The sequence below is a fragment of the Dreissena polymorpha genome, chromosome 7, assembly GCF_020536995.1.
Source record: "Dreissena polymorpha isolate Duluth1 chromosome 7, UMN_Dpol_1.0, whole genome shotgun sequence".
Taxonomy (NCBI): Eukaryota; Metazoa; Mollusca; class Bivalvia; order Myida; family Dreissenidae; genus Dreissena; species Dreissena polymorpha.
The window spans coordinates 87475653-87492897 of record NC_068361.1 but is presented as its reverse complement, the minus strand read 5'-3'; the positions used below and the strand labels follow the sequence as shown (position 1 = coordinate 87492897).

The 17245-nt window shown below is 33.9% G+C and overlaps 1 protein-coding gene and 1 non-coding gene across 2 annotated transcripts in view; both read right to left on the bottom strand.

The window, feature by feature from the left end:
• Window positions 1–11832: 11832 nt before the first annotated feature.
• Trnar-acg (transfer RNA arginine (anticodon ACG)) lies at window positions 11833–11920 on the bottom strand. The gene has a single exon. It is a non-coding gene; the product is annotated as a tRNA-Arg (tRNA).
• A 1479-nt stretch (window positions 11921–13399) lies between these two features.
• Window positions 13400–17245, bottom strand: part of LOC127838084 (putative helicase mov-10-B.1) — a 31004-nt gene continuing 27158 nt past the window's right edge. The window contains exons 16-19 of the mRNA XM_052365654.1: window positions 17024–17242; window positions 16568–16656; window positions 15525–15625; window positions 13400–14126 (exon numbers count right to left, since the gene is read on the bottom strand). Coding sequence (XP_052221614.1) covers window positions 14062–14126; window positions 15525–15625; window positions 16568–16656; window positions 17024–17242 — 474 coding nt within the window. The 3' untranslated portion in view covers window positions 13400–14061. The remainder of the gene's footprint in view (window positions 14127–15524; window positions 15626–16567; window positions 16657–17023; window positions 17243–17245) is intronic.

Below are 17245 nucleotides of genomic sequence, written 5' to 3'. Positions count from 1 at the left end.
GCACTCAATTTTCATATACAGGTTTGTCAAAATTGCTGCTCAACTCTTGAGTTATCGCAAGATCCAGATTTGGAAGTTCAGACCGAAATACAGACACGCAGAGACGGGCGGACCGGGACGATTATATCGTCCTCTCAGGTTAAAAAAGTAGGGGAAGTATACATTTTTATTAATTGAACACACACAACACTATCGAATTAATGGATTTTCCAACAATTACCATATTACTCATACATAAGGTCTGCCTAAAAGGTTACAACTTTCAATTATAATGTGTAAATTTATTGTCACAGTATTTGCAAAGGTATATGAAAACCTCTATTCGTCTCGTTATAAGTACACAAATAAGTATGTTCCATTATTGTTGTTTATTTAATTTACATAAAACGGATGTTTGTTTTTGGTCGTTATTGTTTTTTTCCAAATACACGCATTATATGAAGATGTCACACAATATTATACAATATTGATGTCAAAGGCGATCTGCGAACTTATTTATAAACATTCTTATTGCGCACGCTTTATGTTTGTTAGATGTACAATTTGTTTCACAAAATGTACTTGAATAAAAATGCTATAACACATAAATAAGACGCGCACTGGGAAACCCGAACTCACTAAATGTGCGTTATGTATGGTCCCAGATTAGCCAGTGTAGTCATTAAAGGCTAATCGGAAACAAGACTTTATGCAGTTGTGAATGTTTGTTCGTGTAAAGGAAGTATCTTCAAAGCGGAAAATGTCGTTACTAATAAGTCTGTGAGGACTTTATATGCTCATCAGGGACAATACTTAACGCACATGCATTAAATCCAATTTTCCCAAAGCGCGACATTCTTTACTTTTAAACTAGTCCTATACTAACGCACGTTGTAAACTACCAATTCTATTAAACCTGATCTGTGTATGTTTATACCTATATTTGTTGTTCCATTCGTATAAAGATACTAGTAGACAATGCGCGTGTAAATCTTTATTGTATTTTGTTTGATGTTCTGTACATGTAGATCGATACTTGCGATATAAAAGGCAACGAACAGTTAATTCTCTACAAAATAACACTTCTGACTAAAATCAAATGATACAATATAGTTTCCTTTACGGATAATTATCAATTGAAATTGATAAAATTCTTAAAGTAGCAATCACGCTCAAAAATATCGAATATTTCGTTAAATAAAGCTAACCCATAAAAAAAATCAATGTTCCTTTTAGCAAAATGCAAAATTTAAACGTTAGATGTTGTCTGGTAGAATTGATTTAACAAGATACAAAATGCTCGTTTTTATTTTTTTGTGGCCACAAATAATTCCATTTATATCTCCCGTGAAATATCCGAACATTTACGGGCGAACACGAGATTGGATACGGTAAGCGTCGGAAGCATGACGTAGCTCTCATGAATAATCATTCTGTGAAATCAAAATGAATTCTGGGTAACTGGAACTTAGCGAATGCGAAAATGGCTTGTATAAATTATGCAAATGAACGCAACCCGAATGAATCCGATCCTGACTCGAAAGCGAAAGTAGATTACATCGTGGAACGATATTTAGATATGTAGATGCTTAAAACTTGCCGAATGCTTTCAATATAACGTTTTTACATCAATGTTACTTGTTTTTAGGGTCTTCCTATTGTAATTAACCATCGTATGGTACTACTTGTTGTCGAATGTTTTTATATAGCATAATACAGTAGCCGTATGTATTGGTGAGCGTGATAGTGACTTTAAGGGTATACAACGTTTTCCATCGACAATGTGCGTAAATACGAGTACACAGTATTGAGCGCTTTAAACGTAAACCAATCTAATTACAATTTTTTGCAAGAGACGAAAATAATCTAGGGCGTTGAGTCATTGGTGCCCTGCGCAATTTTCAGTAAACTAGTCAAAACTAACTCAAACATGCCCATGCGTACGTCCGACTAGTAAGACTTTATAAACAGATATACAAAGGTGCAATCATATTGTCAAACTGTTAATAATATTAGTAATTTTGTTGGATAGCAATCGCAAAGTGAAACCATAAAAATACACTTTGACGTGATGTTAGTAAATAACTATATTTATTGAGTAAATTACTGAAAATTAAATTAAATCTGTATTTTGTATGTAGTTTATGTCATTAAGTATAATACAATCTAACGTAGCAAATTTTTTATAACAAAGTAAGCCTTTTATGCAGCGCCATTTAAAATACAATGCCGAATATTAAGTTATGTGCACCCATTTAGAAAAATATCATAAGAGTATACATGCCACATAATAATGCATTAAGCGCAAATATTAAAGCTGTCCTACCTGTATTTGAACAATAGCCAACTGGTACTGAGTTTTCCATTCTATTAACACACAGGTTGCTTGATACCGTTTTCAATAACGCAGATATCCTTAATGAGGTACACTGTTTACTGTGCGAAAATGCTTTGTTAATCTGTTCGACCGTTTGGTAGAATATGTGCTCGTTAAAAAGTCTAACATTTAAAAAACAATTAAATCGATATCATAAGCAACATTTGAAGTATTTGTCTTGGGTCTGAGTTTATTCCTTATTCATAAGTCTAAAACTAGGTTGTAGAATACTGGCCTGGGTTTTGGTTAATATAAATACAGCATTGAAGGCCCTGATAATAATATTCATATTCATAGCTTCATTTTCCTTAAAAAGCGTATAAAAAGTGATTTATTATGAATTTTGTAAACTGTGCACTGGTGACAAATATATTAAATTGAAACTCCTTAAAACAAATAATTCAACTTGTATAAATTTTTACAAATGTTGAGTGCAAATTAACCATTTCATATATGTAATTCGTGTATTTTCCGTTCGCAACGTGCGTGTAAGAAATCAGTATATACATAATGTATTTCTTAAGTAAAAACCGAATTATAGAGGAATATGGCCCATGTGTGCTCATAAGAAATACTGTCAAAGTTTAAATCTATTCGTTTTTTATTAGCTCGGCTGTTTTCGGAGAAAACCCGAGGTACTGTCATAGCAAGCTCTTCGTGTCGTCCGCCGTCAGCCGTCCGCCGTAGTCGTCGTGCTAAAACCTCAACATTGGCTCTCAAATCAAAGTGCTTCCAACTACAACTTTGAAACTTCATATGTAGATGCACCTTGATGAGTTCTACACGCAACACCCATTTTTGGGGCAAAAGGTCAAAGGTCAAGGTCACTATGACCTCTAGTATAAAACTTTAATATATGCTCTAAAATCGAAGTGCTTCCACCTACAACTTTGAAACTTCATATGTAGATACACCTTGATGAGTTTTACACGCCACACCCATTTTTGGTCACTAAGTCTAAGGTCAAGGTCACTGCGACCTCTTATATAAAACTTTAACATAAACCTTAACATTAGCTCTAAAATCAAAGTGCTCCTTCCTACAACTTTGAAACTTCATATGTACATGCACCTTGATGAGTTCTACACGCCACACCCATTTTTGGGTCACTAGGTCACAGGTCAAGGTCACTGTGACCTCTAATATAAAACTTTAACATAGGCTCTAAAATCAAAGTGCTTCCACCTACAACTTTTAAACTTCACATGTAGATGCACCTTGACAAGTTCTAGACGCCAAACCCATTTTTTGGTTACTAGGTCAAAGTTCAAGGTCACTGTGACCTCTAAATATTATTTTTTTATCTGAAAAACTTTCATTTATTCAAAAATGCACCCGCAGCCGAACGTTGTCACCCGTTATGCGGTGCTCTTGTTTCATTAAGAGCACTTTAGCACTTCATCAGCTATATATTGAACGCAGCCATTGTTCTCATACTACCATGTTGAACTATGTATATGTTTCTGATCATTGGTGTATAGTTGAAGCGAGATTTAAACGATTTTCATTTCAGCATAGTTGTCTAAATTCTCTTAGTTTTCTCGAAAAATGTAAGTGCGTGTATTTTTATGTTGTTGTATGAATATATATTAATTACTATATTTAATAATTTGCAAAGCTATTATGTAGGCACTTCCAAATATTAATGCAGGGGTAATATTCGATATCATTGTTCTATTGGCACCCTACTTTTGTGCAGGAACATTAATAAGAAAAAAAGTATATACAATAGAAAAAGTTCAAGAGCATAATTTAATGCTTATGACGTTCACGAGTGCAAGGCTAATATTATCGAGGTATACAAACTTGAATTAGTTAACAAAAATATTTTGTAGAAAGTGAAATAATTTGTTTGGGTGCATACACACATTTCGGAATCACCACTACTTTTAAGGCCCTCCATGGGGTATGTATTGTATCTTTCCTATCTCATGAAAGTCAATTATCTAAAGGATTTTATTATGTTCTCATTTATGTCAATTTTCTGTTAAATGGCCTCTATATTATCGAAACTCATACTCAGAAAGCATGTTGATGCAGTTATCTTAAAAGAGAAGTTTGTTTGAGATAAACAATATCTTTTTACGGTAATCGGAAGCGCGTTTTACGACATCGGAATTTGGGCTAAATACAACTCGGGTACAATCTAATATCGACCGGGTACGTTTAAAGTAAACATGTATTTCATCCATAACTACATTATAAAATTTTTGGAAAAAAATCTCACTATATTCATTCCTTTGTAATATAATTTTGTTTCACAAGAGAAACTGTTCAGTTTAGCATTATAAAATTATGTTCTGTTCTTCTTCTTATGTAGTGTGGTAACTCCTTTATATGGTGTGGATACTTCTTTATATAGTGTGGTAACTTCTGAATGTTGAAACTATAAATACATCCATGAGTGGGTTTTCTTGAAAAAATAAAATTGCGTGTATTTTCTTCCATTTGTGTAATGTAGTGATATGTTCATTAATATACTTTAAACATGCAAAGATGGGCATTAGACACTTCACGGTATTTATGGATTGGTAATATTAAAATTGTTGTTCGATTGGGACCCCACCGTTGCGAAGGAAAATTAATACTAAGATCATACATTAATAATCTTTTCAGTAAGCCACTCTATGAAAAAGTAATTGTTGAGTTTTGTATTTTTATAAATAATCCAATATAAGCATGCTATTAACCTTTACACACGTATATATTATGTACCGTCGTGACGAAAAAGGACTTTCCGTACCGAAAGTGATTTTAATTGATTGAAGATCCTTAACTAAATAAACTGTTGTGGATTCTTTAAACTTGCGAAACGTAAGCGGGAGCAAAGCCGAATGCAAATATAAGAAATATAATTGATGCTGGTGGAGTTCACGAATGCCAGGTAAATGTTGTTCTATTATATAATTGAAGTAAACATAATTTGCCTCGCCAATTAGAGCGAAACATGACTTAAGTTAAATTAAGTTGCGTCATAGCGCGCCACGATTAACCTAACACAGACATAATGCATGAATGTATAAAAAAATAGCATTACGTTACCGTAACGTTACAAGTTGCCTTTCTGATAGCGATTTAAACCAGATGCAGCATAACTCACTACATATACTAGTATGGCCTCAACAAACACGTGCAAAACATGCACGAACTAAATCGAATGCAAATATAGGAAAAATCCAATTCAAAAGGAGAACACGAGAGCCATGCTAATATTATCTAACGATTTAAACGTGTATAAAGCAACACAATTCGGAGCGTTGTTTAAAACAGTAAATAAGGTTTATTTTCAAACTTTATTAAAACGATGTACACCCTATGCTATTGCTATTATATAACCCATTGCAATTGAAACAAAACCATCTACTTATGTTTATAAAACATAAATCAATACACTGATACGGTTGTTATATTTTATTTTAACGATATGTAGTAACTTACATACGTGACGTACTTATGACAACCGCTTTGTTAAACACATGTATGTTTTACCGAGAACATCAGACACACAATTACAAAGTAATACATTCATTTTTAATCGTTTTATTACATAGAATTGATTTATTACATAGAATTGATTTGGAATGTTTTCCATGAAACGATGAGCAAATGTAAACCTTCACTGAGTGATATTTTTTATGGGCCACGAACCGCTTTCTGTTTATATTTAACCATTAAATACGTTTAAGATTAAAACAGCAAGTGTTCCGCGGTCGGAGACATATGCCCCTCCAAACTGGGCTTTGAACTAGTGACCCCAATTCAAATAGGGGTCATCTACTGTCCAAGGCCAATGCGCACGTGAAGTATCAAGTCAATCGGTCAATTCGTTGATGAGTTATTGATCGGAATCAACTTTCACACTTATTGTGACAGTGACTTTGACCTAGCGACCCCAAATTTTGTTAGGGGTCATCTACTGTCGAAGCCCAATGCGCATGGTAAGTATCAGGCCAATCGGTCGATTTTTACGAGTTATTGATCAGACAACGCTTTTCCCACTTATTGTGCCAGTCCCCATGAACTTTGACCTAATGACCTAAATTGCAAGAGGGATCATCTTCTATCCAATGCCATGAGAAGAATCAAGCCTATCGGTGAATCAGTTGACGAGTTATTGATCGGGAACGATTTCACACTTAGTTTGCAAAAATGACCTTGACCTTTGACCTAGTGACCCCAATTTCAATAGTGGTCATCTACTTTCCAAGGCCAATGCACATGGGAAGTATCAAGCCAGTCGGTGAATCAGTTGACGAGTTATTGATCGGAAAAGATTGTACTCTGAATGTGTAACAGTGACCTTGCCCTAGTGACCCAAATTTCAATAGGGGTAATCTACTGTCAAAGGCCAATACACGTGTGAAGTATCAAGCCCATCGGTCTATTGGTTGACAAGTTATTGATTGGAAACGATTTTCACACTAAGTGTGATAGTGACCTTGACCTTTGACCCCAATTTCAATAGGGATAATCTACTGCCCAAGGTCAATGCACATGTGAAGTAATCAAGCCAATCAGCCAATTCATTGAAGAGTTATTGATCGCAAACAATGTTCACACTAACGGCAGTAGTGACCTTGACCTTTGACCTAGTGACCCTAATTTCAATAGTGGTTATCTACTGCCCAAGGCCAATTCACATGTGAAGTATCAAGCCAATCGGTCAATTCATTGAAGAGTTATTGATCGGAAATGATTTTCACACTTAGTGAAATAGTGACCTTAACCTTTGACCTATTGGCCCCAATTTCAATAGGGGTCATCTACTGCCCAAGTCCAATGTACATCTGAAGTATCAAGCCAATCGGTCTATTCGTTGACGAGTTATTGATCGGAAACGAACTGGTCTATGGACATTCAGACTGGTCTACGGATATTGCATTTTCAAACTAAGTATGATAGTGACCTTGACCTTTGACCTAGTGACGACAATTTCAAAAGGGGTACTCTACTGCACAAGGCCAATTCACTAGTGAAGTATCCAGCCAATCGGTCACTTCGTTGACGAATTATTGATCAGAAACAACTGGTCTACTGAACATTCAGACTGGTATACGGACAGACAGCCAGCAAAACAGTATATCCATTCTTCTTCGAAGAGGGGCATAAAAATAAAGCAAGAGTTCCGCGGTCGGAGACAGATGCCCCCCCTACCCCACCCAACCGGGCATTGACACAGGATTGTTTTCCAACAAAACTGACCATAAGAGTTAATCTTATCATATAAGTGTGCCTTAGCTAATTAAATGAGTTTCTAGTTGACACAGAAGTATGCAACTCTGTAAAATCATTGTTACAGTAAAAGGGATGAGATTATTTTAGTATTGTTATTAGTGATGTCATACTTAGTATGACAGTGACCTTGACCTTTGACCTAGTGACCCCGATTTCAATAGGGGCCATCTACTGTCCAAGGCTTATGCACATGTGAAGTAAAAAGCAATCGGTCCCTCTGTTTACAAGTTATTAACAATTTATACTCTTAGTGTAACAGTGGCCTTGACCTAGTAACTCCCATTTTAATTGAGATCATTTTCAGGCAAAGGCATATGCACATGGAAAGTAATTCCGTTCACAAACTATTGATCGCTAACGAACTGGTCTATCGAGGGTTCAACCGACCGACCTACTGACATCAAGCAAAAACAATATAACCCCTCTTCTTCGAAGGGGGGCATACCAATAAAATTGCTCTTAAAAGAATGACTTTCGGGACATAGACCTCTCACATGTTTCTATGAATATGAAAACAAAAATTAATGTTCATACTATAATAATTGCATCGATCAAAGGGTTAAATCTGGTCGATTTAAAGTAGGTGGGAACATTAAAATGAGTCAACTTTAGACACATGTTATTAAGCACACGTATAACGATCTGCATAGTTTATGCTATGCTTGGTATGTATACTAACAAACTTCGAATATACAAACATTTTTCGTAAACATATAATTAGATTGCATTCATTGAAATTTGCTTTAAAATAATACTGTTCCTTTACCATATATCTTTTACCTGTGAGTTTATGGTCTAACCATGTTTGACGAGTTACCAATACAAATTGAAACAAAGCAATATATTGAATCATAAACAATAACCAATAAAATATTATTTAAAATATGCAGTTGTTAAAACCATTATTACTAAAACAGATCAGTACATTTAAATATAAAATGTATTTCCGCCTAAAACATAAATTAAACAAGAGCACCGCATAACGGGTGCCACGCTCGGCTGCGGGTGCAGTTTTGAATAAATGAAAGCTTGTCAGAATTTTTTAGAGGTCACAGTGACCTTCACCTTTCACCTAGTGACCCAAAAATGGGTGTGGGATGTAGAACTCATCAAGGTGCAGCTAAATATGAAGTTTCAAAGTTGTAGATTGAAGCACTTTGATTTCAGAGCCAATGTTCAAAACCTTAACAAAATGTTAAGGTCTTGCGGACGACACGGACACGCTGGCTATGACAATACCTCGGGTTTTCTCCGAAAACAGCCGAGCTAAAAATACTCAAATTGTATTTTTTAAAAAATACAAGAGTTTAAAACAACACAGGGTATTTCCTCAACACATACATCATCGCTATTGACCATTAAAATTAAATTTGACAACCAATCTTTATTCCGGAAAATGCTTGGCAATACAACAATTAAATCAGCAAAACTGACAAAGTTTCTGTAAAAGAAGTAATGAATACATAATCAAAACATCGGATCATAAAATTATATTACATATCTTAAACAAGAGATGTGTTTGTCAGAAACACAATGCCCCCTGATGCGCCGCTTTTTTTACCTTTGACCTTGAAGAATGACCTTGACCTTTCACCACTCAAAATGTGCAGCTCCATGAGATACACATGTATGCCAAATATCAAGTTGCTATGTTCAATATTTAAAAATTATTGCAAAACTTTAATGTAAGGTTAAAGTTTTTTTTTTGTTGTGTTTTACCTTTGACCTTAAAGGATGACCTTGACCTTGACCTTTCACCACTCAAAATGTGCAGCTCCATGAGTTACAAATGCATGCCAAATATCAAGTTGGCTATGTTCAATATTTCAAAAGTAATTCCAAAACTTTAATATAAGGTTAAAGTTTTGATGACAGAATGACGGACGGACAGGCGATCCGGGGGGGATCTTTCGATCCGGGGGCATAAAAAGCACTATTAAAGAGTTGGTAATTTTAATCATGTGTAGTACTTGAGAAAATGTTTTCATAACCGCCGTGTATTTTAAAAGATATAAACTTAAAAAAGTATTATTTTTGTAATGCCAGTTCAAATTACAATCGGAATGACGTGTATTGAAATGTAAAAAAAGCATTTTGTCACGAGATTCTGTAAATAATAAGTATATAAATAATCTTTATAAAACAACTGTGAACACCTTTAACAGTTTAAAATTAATTACCAAGTATAAAACCGTGTATCATTATATCGCGTTGCTAACATTCAAACTAATCCATGAAAATCAATGTTTACTGTAAAATGCACATTCATTCATACAAATCCTAAAACTTAACACTATAATGCTCCATTTAATCCAATGCATATATAAGGAATTCAAATAATAATAAAAATATTCATACTATAAAAACTCACCGATGCTCACAAGATGAGTGTAAGCTTTAAAACACCAACATACTACAATAAATTATTTAAGTGAAGCCAGATGCAATCATCCAAATTTCAGCAGAAAGGAAGAAATTTAAAAATACAAAGTGAAACGAACTGACACTGTCATAGTTACTTGACCCCACAATAAAAACACGATTCTTGAAAGAGATTCGAAACAAATCAATGAAAACTTTAAGAAACTAAAAATGTATAACTTTTACAGCCAAGTTTAATATTTTTCTAAATTAGAACAGCATTATCGACAATGATTTTATAACTCTTATCACTTTGTTTATTTTTGATTAGCATTCGAATATGTGTCACATTTGTAACTATTATTTATATATATAACTTTCAGTCACCTTGATTTTTACCTCTTACAGTTTATATAACTAGTCGACAACAAATCACTCGTGTAAAAGCAATGTTACATCATCAAGCTCAATCTTATATATAAGGAACTTAATCAAGTATTTGAAAGATACTCGTATCTTTTTATATTGTTGAAAATGATAAGCATATGAACATTATTGCTTTATAACGTTTGTGGTCTCACAAATTATCAATTGAAACGGAAAGACACAAAAATATCGCCGGAGATAAAAGCAAATGTTTGGTTGTAACTTTAATGATACAGAAGATTTATATTTTATGACTTTGTTATTAAATGCCCTTATTATGCTGATGTTAGCAATATATTTTTTAGAGTAGTATAGATCCCGCCCAAATATATTCAACTGTATGGAACAATTTAATATTTCAAGCAATATAGTGTTAGAAAACTAGCTATGTTTATTTTACAATGCACTACACTAAATTGCAAATATTTGTAGTATAAAATACATTTATTTTTTCTAATAAGAAAACAAGTATAGAATCATATTATCAATACTGTAATTACTCAACTAACTTTGAAATTATGTCGGCATTATATATTAACCTCATCAGTGACATTTTCACTAAAACATATTTATTTTATGTTCATTTTAATTGATTTATCTTAGTGTATATTTTGTATTTACTTCAAACGTGTGTTGTTGTTATGTATGCATGTTGATGACAATGAGCTTTATATGCTTATTCAAAATAAACTATTTATCTGTTTTCATAAAAAGAGGTAAATTGTGCAAAGTTATGTTCGGTTTTATATTACGACCTATATATATGCTTATACCTTTTTTGTACTGCTCAATTTAAACTTAAGATAGCGCACCTCTAATGGGCACATATCCAAATATAATCTAATTAATTATTTTCTTAATCAGCATCATTTCACTGAACTACATGCAAATGTGTAGGTAGGCTTTCCATGCTTTAAAAAAAATATACCTTTACCACCCCCACGCTCAGCTTTTGTACAGTTTATTTTCACCCCTGGGGTATATAAAAGTTCCATAATTCATTCAAATTTCCAAATATGGGCATGCTGTTGGTGTGTATAGATGCAGTAAAGGTGTTTAAAATTTAAACAAGATGAAATAAGTATTCTTTTACAGACATTTATTTTTTACAATTTTTTTTCTATGGAAGAGCGCCATGAAATGTAAGTGATTTCAGCCAAGTAAAAATTTGGTCGGTTAAAAACAAAGTGTCATAAAATTCAAAATAGTATCATTTAAGTTATATTTTAAACATAGTTTTTATAGAAACACTATATACAGCAAAAATACCAAGAAATAGACAGATTTACCGTTTACTGTTTGAAATAAAAATCACCCAAGTTAGCCATAACGTTGTTTTAATTTAAAAAATTGAAGGATGTGCATAAAAATTTCAACATATTAAACAAAAAACATAGCATATATGCTACATTTAATCAAATTACGTTAGAAAAGAAATAAAACGTGTCGCAAAAAGTATGCGATGTCGGCAGGATTCGAACCTGCGCGGGAAGATCCCAAAAGATTCGTAGTCTATCGCCTTAACCACTAGGCCACGTAAACTTCACATTTGTGCAAGCTTACATTAGATATCCATAAATAAACAGGTAAAAAGGCTCGCCAATCTTTGAAGAAATCGCGAAATCGTATTTTTTCAGATGATATTTGGATCAAAGTCAATATTTATTGTGAAAATAATGTATTCTAAAGGAATTACATAAACATATAACAAAATTCGAACTTTGAAAAAAATAAAATGCATCTCTCGGAAATTACCGATCATTGAAGATCGGCAATGATCGTGAAATAAATCGCGGGAAATCATTAGAGGTGCGCTACCTTAACTGTTTAGGTTTTTTAATCCTACAAAGGTCTTCGATCGTTATTGGTGTACGTTGAACCCAGCATGCAATATGTTTACATCACAACACTAGGGTCAGAGGCTGCTACACAATTTTTGTTTCGTATTGCTTTTGTTAATCAGGGTTAGACATAACAAGAAATATCTTTAAAAAAGATATACGGCGTTGATTGTGGTCGATGTTTATGACCGATTAAAAGTTATCTCTATGAGATAAAAAGTAGCGGATGCCTTTTTTCTGCGCAGTTCTTAGCTACATCACAAGCAAATCAATTACGGGGTGTTGCGCCAGATTTCGTGGCTTATTTTGCTTTAAGTGATATTATTACTCAGATATCTATATTTACAGAATAGAAAAACACAAGAAACATGAAAATAAACGAGTGCATATAGGTCAGCCGGCAATACTCGAATCTTATTTAATTGCATAATTACAGTATAGTGAATTATTGTTCTCATGCTTAATAAACTGGTCTAAATGTATAAATATTTCTAATTAATTTTATCAAAATTGGTCCTTATCATGCAAATGTTGAAAACATATTTAAAATCGATGATTGACATACCACAATAATATCGCCGAATATCTTTATTTAGTATCTTTCTGATCAAAACAGACTTCAAGTGCACAAAGTTTACGAGACGGCGTTTATATAAAGATTTCTGCAACTGACCGCAAACTGACCTTGATACCTTGCGGATTGGAATGCGATGCATTAAAGTAAGGTAACAATTCTGCTGCTGAAACGACGGCTTGTTTACGCCAACTGTACACGACCAAGGCAACAGCTGTGCCTAAAATATTGATATATCGACAAAGCGACTAAACGAACTATTTACTCCATCAGACAAAAATAGCATAGATTCCAATTTTTTCCTTTAATGAAAAGATCGCAACCCCTTCTGCGAACTCCGGTGATGAACTGTATATAAACTCTGACTTTCACACACTGGCCGCGAATTGACCCGAAACCTCGCGGGTTGAAATGCAATGCAAGTAAGTACTAAATATGAGAATATAGCCTTCAGTATAAACGCTTTTGCGCTGGTAATTCTCTGAAAATAAAAGGTGAACGCACAAACTGTATTTATGTCGAACATTGATTGTAAAACTGTTCTATCTATTGAGCCTTTTCATTAGAGATAAAATTGTTTCATGCAGTAAAACAAGTGTTATATGTTTCCAATGTTCTGGTGTTACACTCAAATCAGCCAATGGAATAAATGAAGTGTATTCATTCGTACCTAGCCGCGGGAAATTTTATTTGAATATTATTGGACACTTACAAAGGTCAAGTCAGGGTGAAAAGCTGGCTTAATACAGCTTACGCCGAAAAAATACTTTCACGATTTTATAGCCCATGGAAAAGCTATCCACTATTGGCAAATTTAAATGGCATCAAGAATTAAATGATATGTGATTTTCAGTTAATGTGTCTAAATACAAAATGGTGCACACACAAATCGCTATCATTTGGAAAATAAGTTCCTATAATTTTCTTGTATAAAAAATATAGGATTCAATCAACAGCAATAACATTCCCTTGATTAAGACCCTTTGCATCATTTGATAGGCTCTCAATATATCCGTTGCCTATATTATCGCTAGGTTAAACAGAAACTTTGGTTAGTTGTTGTTTTTTTTTCCATGAAAAATATAATCAACATATTTTCTTTGATCCCATTTAAAACAGGTTCTCTTACATTTGGTTCGTACCAATAATTACAATCGCTTGTATCAAACGTAACCTCAGTAATGAACATAATGCTGTTACTGGTTACAAATACTCGTCACTGACGATAACTTGTACAATGAAATTCTTGAATTGGACAAACCAATAAACTAATCCCGCCGCTCCCAGGCAGGGTCTTCAGTCTGTGCCCTCAAACTTGGATTGTCATCTGGGACTACAAGTGATAGTAGTAATGAATTCAACAATAACTTATGAATGCATTTTATACACACTTTAACTTGCAGGAAAGACAAATAAACATAGGGTTTTAAAATTTCGTATTAATAGGTTTTTTATGCTTAGTAATAATTAGTTTCACTGCAAGCAAAACATATATTAAGCAGTAAATATTTGATCTAACCACGGCATTATACAAAATAAATTACTATATTATCGTCACATAGCAAACTTATTTGTGTATATAATCTTCATGAAGACGACAATAGCAGAATAATACAAGAATATGTCATGTACTTTGGTAGGATCCTTCGACTCACCCTTGTAATTGCCTACTTCTGACAAATGCGTATGATTATTTAAGACGTTTTGGATCAAACATGTTAATGTAAGCATTTCAACCATAACAATTAAGAACTAAATTCAATATATAGTTTAACGGTTTACCACTTTGATACGAATTTTTACGCATTTGTACTCTCTTACAAAGTTAAATTTTATTAAAGACCTTTCTTACTGTATTCAAATATTAATTCCCAACCCTACAATACTGATAAGCAGCAAACAGCTAAAACCTGAACATACTGCGGGTGACTGTTCTGGTTTTATGCTGTTCGACATTTTTACTTTGATTTTGAGTGGGAAAGGGTAAATATAGTTAAATCAATATTATTTGTCGATTGTAGTGGGTCCTTTCAACAACGAATACTTATGTTCGACGAAAGAGTATGTCCGAAGTCTTATTTTCAATATATATATATATATATATATATATATATATATATATATATATATATATATATATATATATATCCAAGTTTTGACGTCAAACTTATGAGGGCAACCTTTTCTGATGGTTTATAAATTATTACTCTTGATTCAACGTTTAAAAACGTTTAAATAAGCGCATTTAAAGCGCCAACCAAAATTGTGGCATATAGGGTAAACATGCATTTTATTTGAATCTAATGACCTTTTTTAAGACCTCACATGACTCAGTTTCCAACTTGCCCAATATATTATTTGGACAAATCTGTTGACCAAGACTCCTGACGATCGAACAATTAATGTGGCGTCTAAAGAGTGTTTAAGGAGTTAAGAATCATTTCTGTGAAACGTTATAAAAACACAACCCAAAAGCTTCTGAAAATATTAAGTCATTGACGAACAAAATGACGTACAAAATCCCTGACCCCTTGCATTCAATCATATTGTCAACTAATCGAACACAAGGAAATTGGTTCACAGTCTTGATTTTCGGAGCCTGTATTTGGTATGCCACTGACCCATCATGTATGAAATAAATAATCCAAATTTTTTCTCTCAGACATAGACGAACATCTCTTGACCTCAACATTAACTATGCAGTGTGTTCCAGTTTCAGCTAACCCCTTACCAATTGAGAAGGTGGTGGTGTTTGCTTTAAGCCCGTGATCAGGCGGCAGCTTCCCTTTCTGACCAATGATTGCGTTGTTCCTATCACAGTGGTCAATAAACCTAGAATAAAATAAGTGTGACCGATACATGGATGTTCCTACATTCATTTTTTGTCCAAAAACTACACTAATGTAAAAAATAAATTATGACCTAGTTAAATTTCTGACCTCTAAGCGGGACTTTGACCTTTGAGGTAGGGATACGATTATTACACGCGATACACTTTCCCCATATGGTGGGCAGTAGATGATATGTATTTCTAAACTGCATGATATATGCCAAATTTACAGTCCGCTTTCAAAAGCTTTTGATTAGAAAACATGACCTCTATGTGTAACCTTGAAATAGAGAGACAAGAATAACACGCGTTATATATGTCCCGATATGTTGGTTTGTGCTTTTACAGTGTAACGGCGTCTGATGACTGCTTTTTTATTTGAGCCAAGTTGTTTTTTTTTAAGTTCACCAATATAACTTGACGATATGTCTGCAGCAGGATATCTAATGGCGATTTATTTACTTTCAATTTTGGCCTTCAAGTGTGAGCTTGATCTTTGAGGTACGGAGATGGGAGATTTAGCGACATGTCGTCTCCTGATGGTTTACATTTTGCGAAGTTATTCATAATCAAATAATACTCATTATACATTATGAAGAATGTTGCTTGGTAATAAAACAAAATGTCAATAAAAATTTAATGTAAGTATCTAATGCAAACATGGATTATTGCTTTGTCAGGATTTTTTATTCAGTAGATAAGAAAAAATAAAATAGTAAAAATCAACAAAACCACAAAATATAAGAAGCAGTCAATCCAAATTGTACTAACATAAACGTCTAGACATTTCACTGCAGCCTTTCAGACCTGATGTTTAAAATAATACAACACGATATTTGATCTCCGGGCGTATGGAAAACACACCATGGCACGTGACCGCTCTAAGCCAATCCGATTAGGTCATTTTTGTGAGATATTAAGCAATTACTAAGACCAGCACTTACGCCTTCCAATTACGGTCCTGCTCCAGAGTAATGGGGTTTCCGATCACAATCAGGAGAGAGCGAGCACGAGTCACAGCCACGTTGAACCGCTATAAAACAATCATGAATTTTACTTCAGTGTTAACAACTATGTAATACTAAATGTAATGCGCATAGAACTCTGGCATGATATAGTTTGTTTAAATATGGTCCCAGTCCAGTCTAGATAAACCTCGATATTTCTGTGTTTAAAGATGTCTGAAGTCTTCAAAATAAAACAAATGAATAGCAAACAAAGGTTCCTTTTCCTTTTCGAAGCCTTTATTTTACGTGTTTAGCTTATATGGAGTGTTTTGCCCGAAAATATCCCAGAATTAATTCTTGTAGCTACGTTTGCGCTTTGTTTCAAGCAGTTGACACTTGCATCACGCCTTTGTTCGAAAACGACACAAAGAATAGCAGTTGCTAACAAGATACCTTTGGGTTGCGTAGGAATCCAAGGTTGTATATGATGTCCATCTCTGTATACGATGAATCCCTATTGCTACGTACTGAGGAGATGATAATAATATTGAACTCTTGACCTTGAAATTCTTCGACTGAACCAACAGCTATTTTACTTCTGTCCTGTGTCTGTTTCTTAGCCTGTTTCCTAGACGATGTCTTAGACGTCAACATTAGTCGTATCTTGTCGACCTT